Raw genomic sequence first — 15,623 nt, 5'->3', positions numbered from 1 at the left:
GCATCCCTGCAATTTGTCTTTGGTGTCAGCCTGTCACTTTAAAGGTAAGGTATTCCAAAGGCATTTCCAACGGTAATCAATCATTTCTGTAAGGCGCTTATACTGTACTGAATGTTTGGACTGACAGAGGTATAAAGCCCTCCGAACAGTGCTGCTATTGCAGTTGCTGCTATCTGGGAGGAAAAGGCTTGGAGACCATTTGTCAACCAGATCTCCCTCTAGCTTCACCGATAAATGTAGTGAATAAAAGTGTCAGCAGATAAACAGGAAGAGTAGTCCTGAGAATTGTAAACGTCAGATCCTCATGTTGTGCCAGCAACAAAATCAAGTTGATATACTCTTAGAAAAAATAAACCAGTTGTTTTTCCAATTCCACTTGGTCCACACTTTTTTTTTTTTTGCTTCCTGGCTTCACAAATTGCACAACACTTCTAAAGAACTAGTTTCTTGAAATAGCCACTCCCGAATCAGCATGTTCTTTCCTCATCCTTGTTTCAGTGACAATGCTGAATTTGTGCTGAAAGTTAAATATGTATCCAAGGAGCCAGGGGTATGGTGTAATGTTTTGCAGCACTGTGTATTATAGTGCATGGCGAGTAAAACAAAAATGTGGACGGATTTATGAGTACCTGAAAAGAAAAGGGCATAGCACAGTGAATATTAGATTCGCCCTTGGTGTCTAATTATACTACCTTGAAATACTATGGTACAGACTAGACTATGGTATAGAATTGTCCTAGAAGGGCTTGTAACCACCGTCTTCTACTTTTTTATCTTGTTGTTGCCTAAGCATATGTTTGGCCTTTGGCAGGCTGTCCAATTACAGCCTCAGTTTCCTGGAAATTACAGCTGCAGACCTTTTGAAATGCGAGTGTGAAAATGTGAAAAGCGAAAATATGCAATTTAATTAACTTTACTGATGAGGTCGGAAATTGAGAGAATCTTGCAGGTTTTGTAGGCAGTATTTCTGCTCTGTTTAATAAAACATGTAAGGAATGAGTGTAAAAAATAAAACAGGAATTTAACCCAGAAGGCATAGTGGTGCATTTGAAAATGGGTTCCAGCCTCTGTTTTGGTTACTGTCTGCATGTTTCACTTATTTCTTAAAGGGTTTTCTACAGTCATGCTGATTTATTTACTCATCCTAAAACACAGTAGTAGGTAGATTGTCCAATACATGTTAAGTATGTGACTCAATATGTGTGGGATAATGTAGCTAGAACTGGAAATGATTTAATTAGGTGTGAACATTGGGTGAAAACAGGCCTCTGTTTGGCACAGAAGCTTGGCATAATTATGAGGGATAGGGTTACTGGTTATTTTTTAGAATTTTAAAATATGCCAGTAGATGGACTGACTTCTCTGAATTGGCTCTGAGAATAAGTCACTGTAAATATGTGAGTATGGGATGCCATATGGCTGCTTTATACGCTGTCCAGGGTAAATTACATCCATGTGCCCAGCCTTTCCAGGTGATGCAAGACCAAATAATACGCTGCCCATAATAAACTGGTTCCTAAAAATAATAGAAAAATTACATACCAAAATTGTAGGACATTTTACAAAATGCAATAAAATGAATCTTTTTATTTATTTATTTATTTTTATACATTTTTCTCCCCATTTTCCTCCCGATTTAGCGTACTCAATTTGTCCCGATACCCGATTGCATTTGAGGCGAGCACGTCGCTGTACACGCTCCTCTTCCGACACCTGTACAGCCCTCCTCATCTCGCCCCCGCATTCTGCACAGGGGTCTCTTCCCCCAATCAGGGTCCTTTACACAGTGTATGAAGATCCAACCCACACATAGTCCGGTCCCAGCCCTGCAGATACGGTGACCAGTTACTATCTGCTGCAGGCACTGTCAATTATGCCCGCCAGATGGCGCCCAGCCGACTGGTGGCAACACCGACTTTCGAACCGAAGAGTTCAGAATCTCGGTGCTGATGTGCTAGCGATATATCCCACTGCGCCACCTGGGCGCCACAATAAAATGATTATTGAACTTAAAATTTGCTTGTTTTTAACAAAATCCAATTGTGTTGGTCAGTGAAAACGATTGCATTTTTTTCTTTGTACTTCTTTCAGTTAAATAACTGAATAATTTTTTTCAGCTAAATAATTTATTTATTTATTTTTTTGCAGATCTTAGAAAAACATTCGACCAAGAACCTCTGGGAAAAGAGGTTTCTCTTGAACAGGAGGTGCTTCTCCAGTGCCGACCACCTGAAGGAGTACCCGCCGCGGAGGTACGTGTTCATGACTTCATCCACACATACACTGAAGCACAACGCAGCACTCTACTGATAAAATTTATATTAAATTAGCAATTAGTCTTTGTTACCGGAAAAGAAGCCAAGCTGAGGTCCATGTTAGCTAATGCGCCGATAACTAAATCTCTAACAGAAATGTCAGACTTTGTTTAGGAACAGTTGCCTCTGTGGCCACCTGTTAATCTGTATTTAGCTGTACGGGTCGTATTGATCCAGACATTGATTGAACCTGCCGTGGCTGGTCGGAAAAACTTATAACTATACCAGACAGTTCCAGCCAAACAGAATTAATGTTGTAAAAGGCTGCTTTTAAGGAGTTTTTTTTAACCACTTAAAGTTACAAACCTGCCAGCAGGTCCAAAATCAGTCATATTTTTTGATATAGCAGCACATTTGGAGATCTGGAAAAGTACAGCTTGCATGTACACTGATCAGCCATAACATAAAAACCACCTTTTTGTTGCTACACTCACTGTCTGTTTTATCAGCTCCACTTACCATATAGGAGCAATTTGTAGTTCTACAATTACTGACTGTAGTCCATCTGTTTCTGTACATACTTTTTTAGCCTGCTTTCACCCTGTTCTTTAATGGTCAGGACCACCACAGAGCAGGTAATATTTAGGTGGTGGGTCATTCTCAGCACTGCAGTGACACTGACATGGTGGTGGTGTGTTAGTGTGTGTTGTGCTGGTATGAGTGGATCAGACACAGCAGTGCTGCTGGAGTTTTTAAATATTGTCTCCACTCACTGTCCACTCTATTAGACACTCCTACCTAGTTGGTTCACCTTGTAGATGTAAAGTCAGAGACGATCGCTCATCCATTGCTGCTGTTTGAGTTGGTCATCCTCTAGACCTTTATCAGTGGTCACAGGACGCTGCCCACGGGGCGCTGTTGGCTGAATATTTTTGGTTGGTGGACTGTTCTCAGTACAGCAGTGACAGTGAGGTGTTTAAAAACTCCAGCAGTGCTGCTGTGTCTTATCCAGTCATACCAGCACAACACACATTAAAACACAACCACAACCACCGTGTCATTGTCACTGCAGTGCTGAGAATGACCCATCACCTTAATAATATCTGCTCTGTAGTGGTCCTGTGGGGGTCCTGACCATTGAAGAACAGCATGAAAGGGGGCTAACAAAGCATGCAGAGAAACAGATGGACTACAGTCAGTAATTGTATAACTACAAAGTGCTCCTATATGGTAAGTGGAGCTGATAGAATGGACAGTGAGTGTAGAAACAAGTAGGTGGTTTAATGTTATGGCTGATCGGTGTAGTAGTAGAATTAAATCAAAAAAGTTGCTTTAGCAATTAAAGGAACCCAGGTAAAAGGACATTTTTACTTAGGACTACAATAAATCCCTCTAAATTATTATTTTTTAAATTTTTGTTGGTTCTCTGATTTTTTGAAATTGCATTCTCTTTATGTTCTGTCTTATTAGAATGCCCTTAAATTTGATAATGCAATTTCAGGTTAAAAACTCTCAAACAGTCCAAGAAATGTAACCCTTTACCCTGTACCCCTGGTTTTAAAGGGTGTGATGCACCTTTGCAACAACAAAAAATGACCTTTAAATGCAGCCACGTTGTATCCACACTTGATTACATTCATGGAAAAACCATAAGCCGAAAGTCCTGGGGGCATGCTTAGCTAACCGAAAGGACAGATTTGAGACAGAGGTTGAACTTTACAGCCCCAGACGATGTTTTTGGCAGCTTCATGATCACCTTAACACGTGTTAGTGCTGTCTCCACTTCATTCAAATTTATTCTGTAAGGAAGGGCTTCTCACCCCTACAATACTTTATATAAGTATCTCAAAGTAGAGCCAATAAAAGTCACACAATGGGCACACTTTGGGCTTGTTTTGTACAATTATTGTCTATGGTTTACATAGACTTAGAGGAGATTTCTTGAACTGTTCTTTTCTATTGCTGAATAATTGGAACACAGACATGCAAAAGAATGTTTAAAGGTTTCTGGAAATATGACAAATTCTTCTGGTTAAAAATGTACATTAAGCAAGTTGGATAGTAAATTCGATGGTGTAAAAAGCTGTCAATTAACCTTGTTAGTGATTATGATGGATTACAGGCTAGTTAAAGTCAGAAATAAACCCTAGACTGTCACCTGCATGAAAATGTGTCCAGATTGTCAGGTATAATCCAAGAACCACCAAAAATACATTGTAAAAAGCTAAAACAGTCCAGCTGTACATTTGTCTTCAGTTTTATATGATGCATTTAGAAGTCTTATCAAATTCTAAGAAGGGAAATATTGCTATCAGGAGGCAAATGGAGTTTTAATGTTTGCTATGGTGTAGATAAGACGATTTTTTCAATTCCAGTTCCAGTTTTTGAAATGTAGCTTTGAATTTTTTCTTCAGACCTGTCTATCTTCAAAAAATGTGTTATGACCAGTTATCTCACTAACACTGCAGGTGTCTAACCATGGCACAAACCCAGCAAACAATCTGACGTTTCATAAACGTTTCCCTAATGTTATTTTCAGTTCATGGAAATGCTCGCGTGTTGGGTTTTCCTAATAAGTATGAAATGCTTTACTGGTTAAAAGCACATTCTCATGGACATAAGTAAGTAAGTAAGTAAAATTGATTTATATAGCACTTTTCACAGACAAGAATCACAAAGTGCTTTCCAAAAACAATACATAACATAAAATATTCACAGATCTACTGTACATAATATCACACAACATAAAATACAATAAAAACGCCTAATAAAACAAACAGCAGCAGAACCCAGTGCCAGGTACATCATTCAAATGCCTGCTTGAAAAGATATGTCTTTAGTTGTTTTTTAAAAGAATCCACAGAATCTGCAGATCTTTAAAAGTTGGGTAGTGCGTTCCATAATTTTGGAGCGTTTACCTCAAACGCGCGATCCCCACGAGTTTTTAAGCGGGAGTGTGGGACAGACAGCAAGTTCAGCTTGTTAGACCTAAGAGAGCGCCCCGATATATATGGGTGAAGTAGCTCTGATATATACATTGGAGCCTGATCATGCAATGCTGTATAAGTAAAAGTCAAAATTTTAAACTGGATCCTATACTGCACAGGAAGCCAGTGTAGAGATCTTAATAGAGGGGTTATGTGACACAGTCTATTTGAGCTAATAAGTAATCTAGCAGCAGCATTCTGTACTGCCTGCAAACGACCACAAGCAGACATACTAAGAGCAGAAAACAGGGCATTGCAATAATCAATCCGAGATTAAATAAAAGCATGTATAATCATCTCTAGGTCAGCATTTGAAACTATAGATCTCAATTTACTAATATTTCTTAAATGAAAAAAACAAGATCTAGTCAGCTGTTTAGCATGTGTGTCAAACAATAAAGACTGATTAAAAACAACACCCAGATTTCTTAATTCTGCATGGACAAAAGAGGAGAGAGACCCAAGACTATTTTTAATCAAGGGAGTCACCTTATCAGGGGCAATAATCATAACCTCAGTCTTTTCTGCATTGAGCTGTAGAAAATTATTTGCTGTCCAGTCCCTAATAGCACCCACACAGTCTATGAGTCTACTTAGACTGCAACTCTTTAGGTTTAAATGAAAAATATAATTGGATATCATCAGCAAATAAGTGATAAGCAATATTAAAACTATTAATAATCTGTCCCAGAGGCAACATATACAAAGAAAATAACAGTGGCCCCAAAACTGAAATGGACATGCAACATTCCCAACACAATGTCCTAATCTTCAAAATCAAATTGTTTTGACCTCAACCATCAATTGAAGAAAAATAAACAGGCCACTGGTCCAGATAAAAATTATGGGATGTCGACTCCTAACAATAAAATGATGTTTAAAAAAGATGATTCATTTGCTGTGCTCTTAAGCACATAATACATGCTAGGCTTTCTACTGGCCACCTATATTGAAGGTGATCTCTCTGTTGAACTAAAATCCAGGTTAAAATATTATAAAACATAAAGAAGTAAAATATTGGAAGAAATATTTGTTGGTACAGATGTACTTTCATTCTGTCCAAAATAAAGCACAAATTATGTATCTATTCTTCTCAGAACAGTACACAACATTGTGCTGCAAAAATACTCTGACCACAACAATTAACCTGGAAACTGTACAGTATGTGCCTAGCTCATAACAGTTCCATCATTTAACAAATCAGAACTTTTTTACACATACTCAGGTCATTATAACCCAGGTTTGAATCTCAGTGGTGCCATCAGACATGATTGGCGTAAGGATTTGAGCGAGTTTGACAAGGGCCAAATTGTGATGGCTAGACGACTGGGTCAGAGCATCTCCAAAACTGCAGCTTTTGTGGGGTGTTCCTGGTCTGCAGTGGTCAGTATTTATCAAAAGTGGTCCAAGGAAGGAACAGTGGTAAACCTGCGACAGGGTCATGGGCGGCCAAGGCTCATTGATGCACGTTAAGAAGTTAATGCTGGTTCTGATAGAAAGGTGTCAGACTCCATGCCTCGACAGGTCAGGGCTGTTTTGGGAGCAAAAGGGGGACCAAAACAATATTAGGATGGTGGTCATAATGACTGAGGGGGGTTGCCAAAGGGCTATGATGGATTGGAGCCCTCTCCAGGGTAGCCCTGCTATGTGCTCTGTATGTCCTGGTGGAACCAGACCTGTCGCAACCTAGACCAAGATAAAGCAGTTGACGAAAATTAAAAGAAATAACAGGTTGTATTAGTTATAAAATGGACTGTTTTTTGTAATATATATATATATATATATATATATATATATAGTGTTTTGTTGCACTCCCGACAATAAGAGGTTCATGCAGTATATAGGATATTTGAAACAGAAGCATGTTGTAGTCAGTACATGATCAGTAACAATCAGAACATAAACACTGGAACTGTTCTGAGTAAGATCAGCCAGTGGTACAGTAAATTGCATGTTAGATGAACTGCGCAGTTTGAAAGCAGCAAGCGGAGATTTGATTTGGCTCTAATAAAGGCCACAGCTGACCTGAAATGGGCAGTTAAGTGACTGAAAGTGTGTCGCCTCCACCGCTGATGAAAGTACTGACAGCACTAAGCTGCGCGTAATCAGTGGGGAGCTGCTAACCTCTGATTTCTGAAGATGGAGAGAGCTTATTTGGTCTTGTTTAAAAAAAAAATTGTAAACTCTCGTTGCGCTAAAGCAGCACTTTAACAAAATTAACTTTAGATGCAGAGAAATTTATGTCAGGAAATTATGGGGTGCAGTAAATAGATTTTTTTAAGATTATGTGGCTTTAGACACAAGTGGTTTGAGTCAACTACACAAAGTTCTACAACCTTTTTTCTAGTTGGAACTGTCACTAGAAGGTATAGATTTGGCACTAGGATTTAATAATACTAAGAGGCAATGCTAACAGCTCTGCTCCTTGCTGATTGGTCACTCACACAGCATCGTAGACTAAACAACACCTTCTACCCAGACAAAACAAAAACAACAGCACAACAATTTGATTTCTTGTTGCTTTGATTTTGGTTTAATTTATCAAACAGTACCAGAATAGTGGCAACATTTGTTTGTAGGACATACATTGCTTTGTCTAGTCAAAAAACATGAATATTAAATAAAAAAGGACATCTTCAAAATAAGAATGCATTTAAAAATAAACATTTTTATAAATAAAAATGACTTTAAAGGCTACATTAAATGTAAAAAAAAACTTGAGTAGCTGTATTACTGATTGAGATTTAGTCAATTTAAAACAAGTTATTTTCCATGTCTTATTTCTCTTACACTATACACCATGGTAGGCTTAACATTATGACCACCTTCCTAATATTGTGTTGGTCCCCCTTTTGTTGCCCGATACGCAACAAACTGTGATGGACTGTGTATTCTGACACCTTTCTATCAGAACCAGCATTAACTTCTTCAGCAATTTGAGCTACAGTAACTCGTCTGGTGGATCGGACCACACGGGCCAGCCTTCGCTCCCCACGTGCATCAATGACCATTGGCCGCCCATGACCCTGTGGCCGGTTTACCACTATTCTTTCCTTGGACCACTTTTGATAGCTACTGACCACTGCAGACTGGGAACACCCCACAAGAGCTGCAGTTTTGGAGATGCTCTGACCGTCGTGTAGCCATCACAATTTGGCCCTTGTCAAACTCACTCATATTCTAAAATTCTTCTAAAATGTTCACTTGCTGCCTAATATATCCCACACACTAACAGGTGCCATGATGAAGAGATAATCGGTGTTATGTACTTCACCTGTCAGTGGTCATAATGTATATGCCCAACAGTATTTGGATACCTAAATACTCCCAATGGACATCCCATTAAATTAAAAAACAAATGATATTTAAAAAGAGTGACTCTCTTTTTTTAAGCCACTCTTTTGAGAAAGCATTTCACAAGACTTTGAGGTATCTCTGTGGGAATTTGTGCCCATTTAGTCAAAAGACCAGAGCAAGATTTTGGTTTAGATAGCCTCAATTGGGTTTCCAGTTCATTCCAAAACTGCTCAGTGTCTGGGGTCAGGGCTCTGTACAGACGGGCCACTGGAGTTTCTGGACCTTTCTGGACCTTGCTGTGTGCTCAGGGGGCAGAGTCATACTGGAACAGAATAGGGCCTTCCCTAAACTGTTGATGCAAAGTTGGAAGCATATAATTTCCCTAATATATTTTGTTTATAACACTTGTTAGCAATTATTATTGGAAGGCATGTCCCAATTATTTTGTCCATATAGAGTATTTTGTCCAGCTGTTGTATTTGGAGGATGTGATGGAGGATTTTTTTATTCATATTATCAATACATTTACTTTACTTTGTCAAATACTTTCTTTTAAAAACTTTTAAAAGGTGTTATGCTAGCAAGGGAGCATAAAACAGAGTTTATAGAAAACTAGATCAAATTGCAGCCAGCCAGCCAGCAAAGTGTGTGTTTGTTAGGGTTATTTTCCCTACTTTGATTTCTTTGCACAAGTGTCTTTTAAAGCTAAAGTGGCTTTTTGTTAAATTAGCCTATGCACCTGCTCTATGTCATTCTCCCTGTGTCTCTCTCTCCGTTACGGTGGGAGTGCCGTGTCAGGGAGTGCGCATGCAGCCAGAATGGTTGTAATGAGGAGTGTAGCAAGCCAGGAATAAAATTACACAGATCATGCAATGCAATAAGAAGTAAACAGGACGCCTCAGGGCCGCTGAGTGGGAACACTAGACAGACGTCTTTCCTTTGCCGCCATTCCACACAGACTCACAGATGCATGACGCCAACGTGGAACGAAACCACTGTAATGACATTGAGACACAATTTATATTTTGCCACTTCAACCTTCTCACTAGCAATTAAATCTCAGTGTGACAATAAGCTTAGTGTGTGTTTAAAAATAAGACAATTTGATTTCCTCCTAGCTGTTCGTTAATGAGATTGGCAAAGGCAGCATTAACACTGTAAGGTTCCCAGCAGCTGAAGAATCAGATCTGGAATCTTACTGGGAGAAAAGCTACAGGATTGGTTCATACTCTGATGCTAGCTTTGGCCTTGCATCTGCTACCTTGTTGGCATGATAGAGCGCCAGAATCCGACTGAGCAGCACCATCAGGGGCAAAGCCAAGGTTAGCACAGCCTGCCAGGCCTGTCGGCTCACATCAGTTCCTTAGGACGCTGAAGGATCTTCAGCATGACTAACCAAGGTGTTTGGGCAGCACTCACTGGTCTTAACCAGGCTAGAATCCTGTAAAGCTCATATTGACAGTACAGATATTACTCCAGACTTTAAAATTGTTGTTTTTTTATTGTTGTTGTGAATATTATTGCTGGAAGTGCCAGGCCTGTCGGCTCACTTCAGTTCCTTAGGACACTGAAGGATCTTCAGCATGACTGAATCGAAGGTGTTTGGGCAGCACACACTGGTCTTAACCAGGCTAGAATCCTGTAAAGCTCATATTTACAGTACATATATTACTCCAGACTTTGTTGTTGACATTGTTGTTTTTTTATTGGTGTTGTGTTTGAATATTATTGCTGGAAGCACAGTTGCTGGATTAAATCTAGGCTGTATCTCTTTCTGCTCCACTCTTGTGCTCTCTTGATCTTCGTCCTTCCTCCTCCCAACGTATATGCTTCTGTCTTAAGTTTCACAAATGCGCTGGAGAGAAAACAGATGGGTTGCGGCTGAAGCTGCATACGCATTTACGGAAATCTGCAATGATCGCTTTTCAAAAATGGAAAAGCAAAGACATTTCCCAGCAGCAGATGGAAGGCTAAAAGACTTGGTGTAGAGAGAAAGGAGATGTGGTCGGCTCTTTGTGCAATCTGTAATAGCAGACAAATACATTCTGCCTAAACAGATAAGCACAAACAATTGTACCCTTTGTGTTTTTTTGGAACACATTACCAGTGCAAGCTGTAATATTTTGTAAACCTGTACATCATATCTGGTAAAGTCTGCTAAAAGCTACACGTCTGTAACTGCTGATTAGATTTCCATGACAGTTAGGATAATTTATTCTGGTCATGTCACAATACATCATCCGGGTTATGGTCTGAGCTCATTCCAAAACACAAATTTACTTCCTTTTGGACTATTTTATTTTTTATTCATTCATTGTTTTGGCACAGTGTCTGGTTGCATTATTCCACTTTTAAGCTTGAGGTGATTATTTACCTTTAACTCATTTTAAAACCTAAAACATGCAGTTATGTTTCTAAGGAACAGTGGTTATTTATTATTACTAGGGCTGTCACATTAATCGTGATTAAAGAACCAAATTAATTGTGATTAATCGACTGCAAAAATAACTTTTTTGAACAGTTATGCACATTTCTATTGCCAGAAAATGTTTACCATTAAGAAAAATTAATAAAATTATGATAAAATTATTACATCTAAATTATCTTTAGAAAGAGTCTATATACAGTTGTTAACAGTTACCCATCTTTAAGCCAATTATTTAAAATGACAAGTCTGTTCGCATTATCTGGCAAAAGTGAGGATCTCAGGTGCTCAGGGTACTACAATGAGCCATTTTGCAACAAGTATAACATCATGTCGGCCCATATCATTAACTATGTTAAAGTGTCTACAGTCCATTGCGGGGCGGCACGGTGGCTAAGTGGGTAGCACTGTCACCTCACAGCAAGAAGGTCCTGGGTTCGATCCTCAGGTGGGGTGGTCCAGGTCCTTTCTGTGTGGAGTTTGCATGTTCTCCCCGTGTCCGCGTGGGTTTTCTTCGGGTGCTCCGGTTTCCTCTCACAGTCCAAAGACATACAAGTGAGGTGAATTGGAGACACTAAATTGTCCTTGTGAAGTGATGTACCTTGTGTAATGAGTAACTACTGTTCCTGTCATGAATGTAACCAAAGTGTAAAACTTGACGGTAAAATCCTAATAAACAAACAAACAAACAGGTCCATTGTGATCCATTTAACACCAGTGTTTGTAATCGTGTTAATTAACACAATTACCGACAGTCCTAATTATTATTAAACTCTTTAGAGTTTCCTAAATTGGACACACAAACAGAGGGTTTAGTGAAATGTAAAGATATTTGTGTCTCTTTTAGAACTGAACATTGTGCTTTTGGTGTGATATTTGCAGGATACTTGCTTATAGAGAGAAATAAAAATACCTCTCCCATTCTTCTTGTATTAGATTTTATGTCTCATTGAATTCCGAAGCTTGTTCCACCTTTATTAAATGTGCAGCTCATTATTTTTGAAAGTTCATTTAGTTTAATTGAGACATGGTTTACATAATTAGACCTGTTTAAAGAACATGAGATTTCGACAGAGAAAGACGCTTCTATGTGTGTGAGGAACATTTTGAAACATTCAAAAGCACCAACATTTGTGCATTATTGCAATTAGTAATAACAGATTATAAATATGATAATAGATGATCACGTATTAAATGAATAATGCAAAAACCTGGTGCTTCCAAAGGTCCTTACCCTCACAAAACAATAAAATCCACAATATTTGTAAAGCTTAAAATATCTTATCATTAGAAAACCCCTAAAAATAAAGTGTGATTGTAATACCAGATATTATAATATGGGATTACATGCTATACTGTTCTGCTGGTATATAATCCGCTGGGATTATGGAACAACAGGACTGACGTCGTTCAAATGTAATCAAAAACATTCTGCATTATGGTAATGGCCTTTTGTCGTAAGCCAGCTATTGTTTCAGGACTGAGAATGTCACCAGTAAATGTAGCAAACTCTCCGCTCCCCATGCAAATGCTCGCGGCATTGTTAGTCTCAGAAAAGAAGTTTATACAACACTGCTTTTTGTAACTCAGCAGTTAGATAGTACATTGTCTGCTAATTGCTCGAGGCATGTAAAGATACAGACTAAAAAAAGAAGTATTCCACCCATTATACTGTTTTATATGTTTTTGTCCTAGATTGCAGGCAACACATTTTATAACAACTTAAAAGGACAAACTTTGCTGACTTAACAAGTATAAACGTTTCATGTCTTTGTGGGTCAGTTTGGTAGAGACTGTTCACAGAACAAGTCAAATTTAAATCAAAGCAAATCAAGGCTACGGTTACACTGCATGTAAAAGTAGTGCAATTATTTTACTCGTATGTGACCCAGATTAGTTTTTCATGACAGATATTTTCTGCCTAAGAACCATATTCAAGGTGCTTTATCAAAAGTGATCTTGGAAAACATGCTAGCACAACAGAGCTGGGATTGCGAACACATCGTTTTGAATCTCAGCTCTGCCATCCGGCTGGGCTGGGCGGCTACATGAACAACGAGCTGGGCAGCTACACCTGGGCTGGGCAGCTACATGAACAACGATTGGCTCTTGCTTACACAGGGTGGAAAAGCCTGACTAGGGCTCACCATAACTGATGCAACTATAACCTCTGCTGGCTGATTGATGGCGCCTGCACAGAGGGAGGAATAATGCATTGACCAGGGTGTGGCTCTCCGTACACAAAGCTGATCCGCATATGAACTCGCCTTAGGTAGGTGAAAAGATGCAGTCGGTACTGCAAACGTGTCAGAGGGGGCGTGTGCCTAATTCTTACAAGGCACGTCAGCCAGGTAATACAGTCTGCACTGTAAAAACGATGGTAGTAGAATTACATTACAGACAGAAAATACTTAATGATGCTATGTTTGTGGCTGGGAAAACTTGCTTCCCACTGCAAGACAACCTGAACTGGACAAAAGGTTTAGCATAATAGTCACCCAGAATACACTACCAAAGCAACAGTAAAGTGGTTTTAACTTTAAGACGCCCAGTCAAATGATCTGTTCTTAAACCCATGTTATGACCTAGTCTAGGGGTAAAGGCCATAACACTTAATTGTAAATTAAATTAAGAAATACTGGTTTTAATAGTGTTTTTACAAATAGAAACTAAACGGGAAATCCAAGAAGAAACGGACAACAACAAATGCGCGTTAACGGTTTTATAGTGATTAGTGGGAGAAGTGATGACTATTTACAAGGGCTATATACAACATACAATGAACACAGGCGGATAACAGAACAGGCTTACACACACACTAACACCGAGAGTAACACTAAATACACACCAAGCACCAAGACACACACTAAACACCGCAATACATAATTCTCAAGAGCCAAAGTCAGTCTGAGCCGAAGCCGCTGGATAGGTGATGATGCTCCGCTCTTAAAGCATAAGTCCTGCCTATGTTTTCTGCGTTGATTGGCGATCCCGCAGCCTAAACCAAGCGATCGATTGGCTGTCCTCCGGTCCTGCCTGCTGACGGATCAGCGATCCATTGGACGTTTTTTCTGTAGCAAAAAAAACAGCACCAGAAGCAAATAATACTAATACTAATTCACTAGCGAGCCTATTAATTAGCTGCCAAGACCAGGCAGCGTAACACCCAACAAAATGTCAATGGAGAGAACTCAAAATCACTGCACACTACCACACAAAATTGAAATGGGCCAAAGGTGGGACTGTTGGGCTCTTGAGCAAGGCCCTTAACCATGTCAGCTCCAGGAGCTTTGTACAATGGCTGACCCTTTGCTCTGACCTCATCTTCCAAACAAGCTGTGATATGCAGAAAAAGAATTTGATTGCACTGTACATGTGTATACGTATCTATGACAAATGATACAAAGGCGTTCTATTTGTATGTTGTGCAGAATGAACTGACTCTCACAGCAGACATTGATTTCTTTATGTTTTTACTTGGACTATAAGTGTCTGATTCCAAAATAAAGTTTTAGTCACATGAATACAAATCCCACTCACAGTAAAGTTACAGTCCATTTGGACAAATTGAGACATCATGGACTCCATTCACTCAGAAACTTATTCCAGGATGCTTAAATCTGTCTGAGCTTCTGTCTTAACGACTGAATTCCTGGGCAAATACGGACTTGTTTTTGCTTCCCCTTATTTTTTTTATCGGCTCAAGCTGGTAGAACCATCTTATCTGATGCTGCACAGTGTACCAAGTGCCAACACTTTCAGACCCAAACAAAGAAAACAAGCTCACAGACGTTTATTTTGGCCCCAACCATTTCCTAATAAAATACCCTGACTGTGGCTTTTTGCAGATGTCTTAGTAGTTGGGTCATTCATGAATCATGCACAGTGAATGAATTAAAGCTGTTCATTCAGATGTTTTCTTTATTTTTAAGGGGTTTTATGTTTCTATTCCCATTTCATTTTAATGACCATACTGTAGTGTGCACAAAATCATTTAGAAATATGGAACAAAAGCAATTATTATTATTACTTGCTTTTCACATCCAGCTTGTATCTTAAAGATGGCTTTCAGCAAGAGGGGGGTAATATGAGGATTCAGCAACCTTTTGAAGCTTTGCCATTTATTTCCTTTTATGAACTCTTTTTTTGTGCTTCCAAAGAGCTCAATTGCCACTGAGCGACAGCTTTTTTAGCTTTTTTTCCAGCCTCTTTTCATGACCCCCCTTTGAAAGACTGACATATTGGCAAGCCCATAAAATGGACTTAAAGCCACCCTCTGAAAAGAGCCTGTATTTCTGTTTTTCTTTCCTTTTCTCTTGGTGCTTAGAAACACTTGTCAGAGTGCTTAGATAAAGATAGGGTTCAGAGGTGATGGCATGCCGACAAGCTGGCGAGCCTGTCGCCGTGGCAGCCACCTTTTTTAATTCAGGCAGTTGCCGGGCAGGCCGAGGTCCTGCTGGGAGCCGGTGGGTAGAAAGTTATTGGCTCACCCCAGGGTAGAGACCTACGCTGCCTTGAAGAAACACTGACCCATTTAGGACAGCCTGGGAGACTGAAGGAGCGTCCAAATTCTCACCATATGTGAGAATATTGTGAGAACATGTATGTATGTGTATCAAGTCATTATCTTCATTAAATATGGTAGAAATACTTTCTTGG

At 39.3% G+C, this 15,623-nt stretch overlaps 1 protein-coding gene across 1 annotated transcript in view; it reads left to right on the top strand.

The window, feature by feature from the left end:
* unc5cb (unc-5 netrin receptor Cb) overlaps positions 1–15,623 on the top strand; it is a 262,930-nt gene that overhangs the window by 155,482 nt on the left and 91,825 nt on the right. The window contains exon 4 of the mRNA XM_063013743.1: positions 2,149–2,252. Coding sequence (XP_062869813.1) covers positions 2,149–2,252 — 104 coding nt within the window. The remainder of the gene's footprint in view (positions 1–2,148; positions 2,253–15,623) is intronic.

The sequence above is a fragment of the Trichomycterus rosablanca genome, chromosome 18 (assembly GCF_030014385.1).
Source record: "Trichomycterus rosablanca isolate fTriRos1 chromosome 18, fTriRos1.hap1, whole genome shotgun sequence".
Classification (NCBI taxonomy): Eukaryota; Metazoa; Chordata; class Actinopteri; order Siluriformes; family Trichomycteridae; genus Trichomycterus; species Trichomycterus rosablanca.
This window is presented reverse-complemented; position numbering and strand designations above follow the sequence as displayed.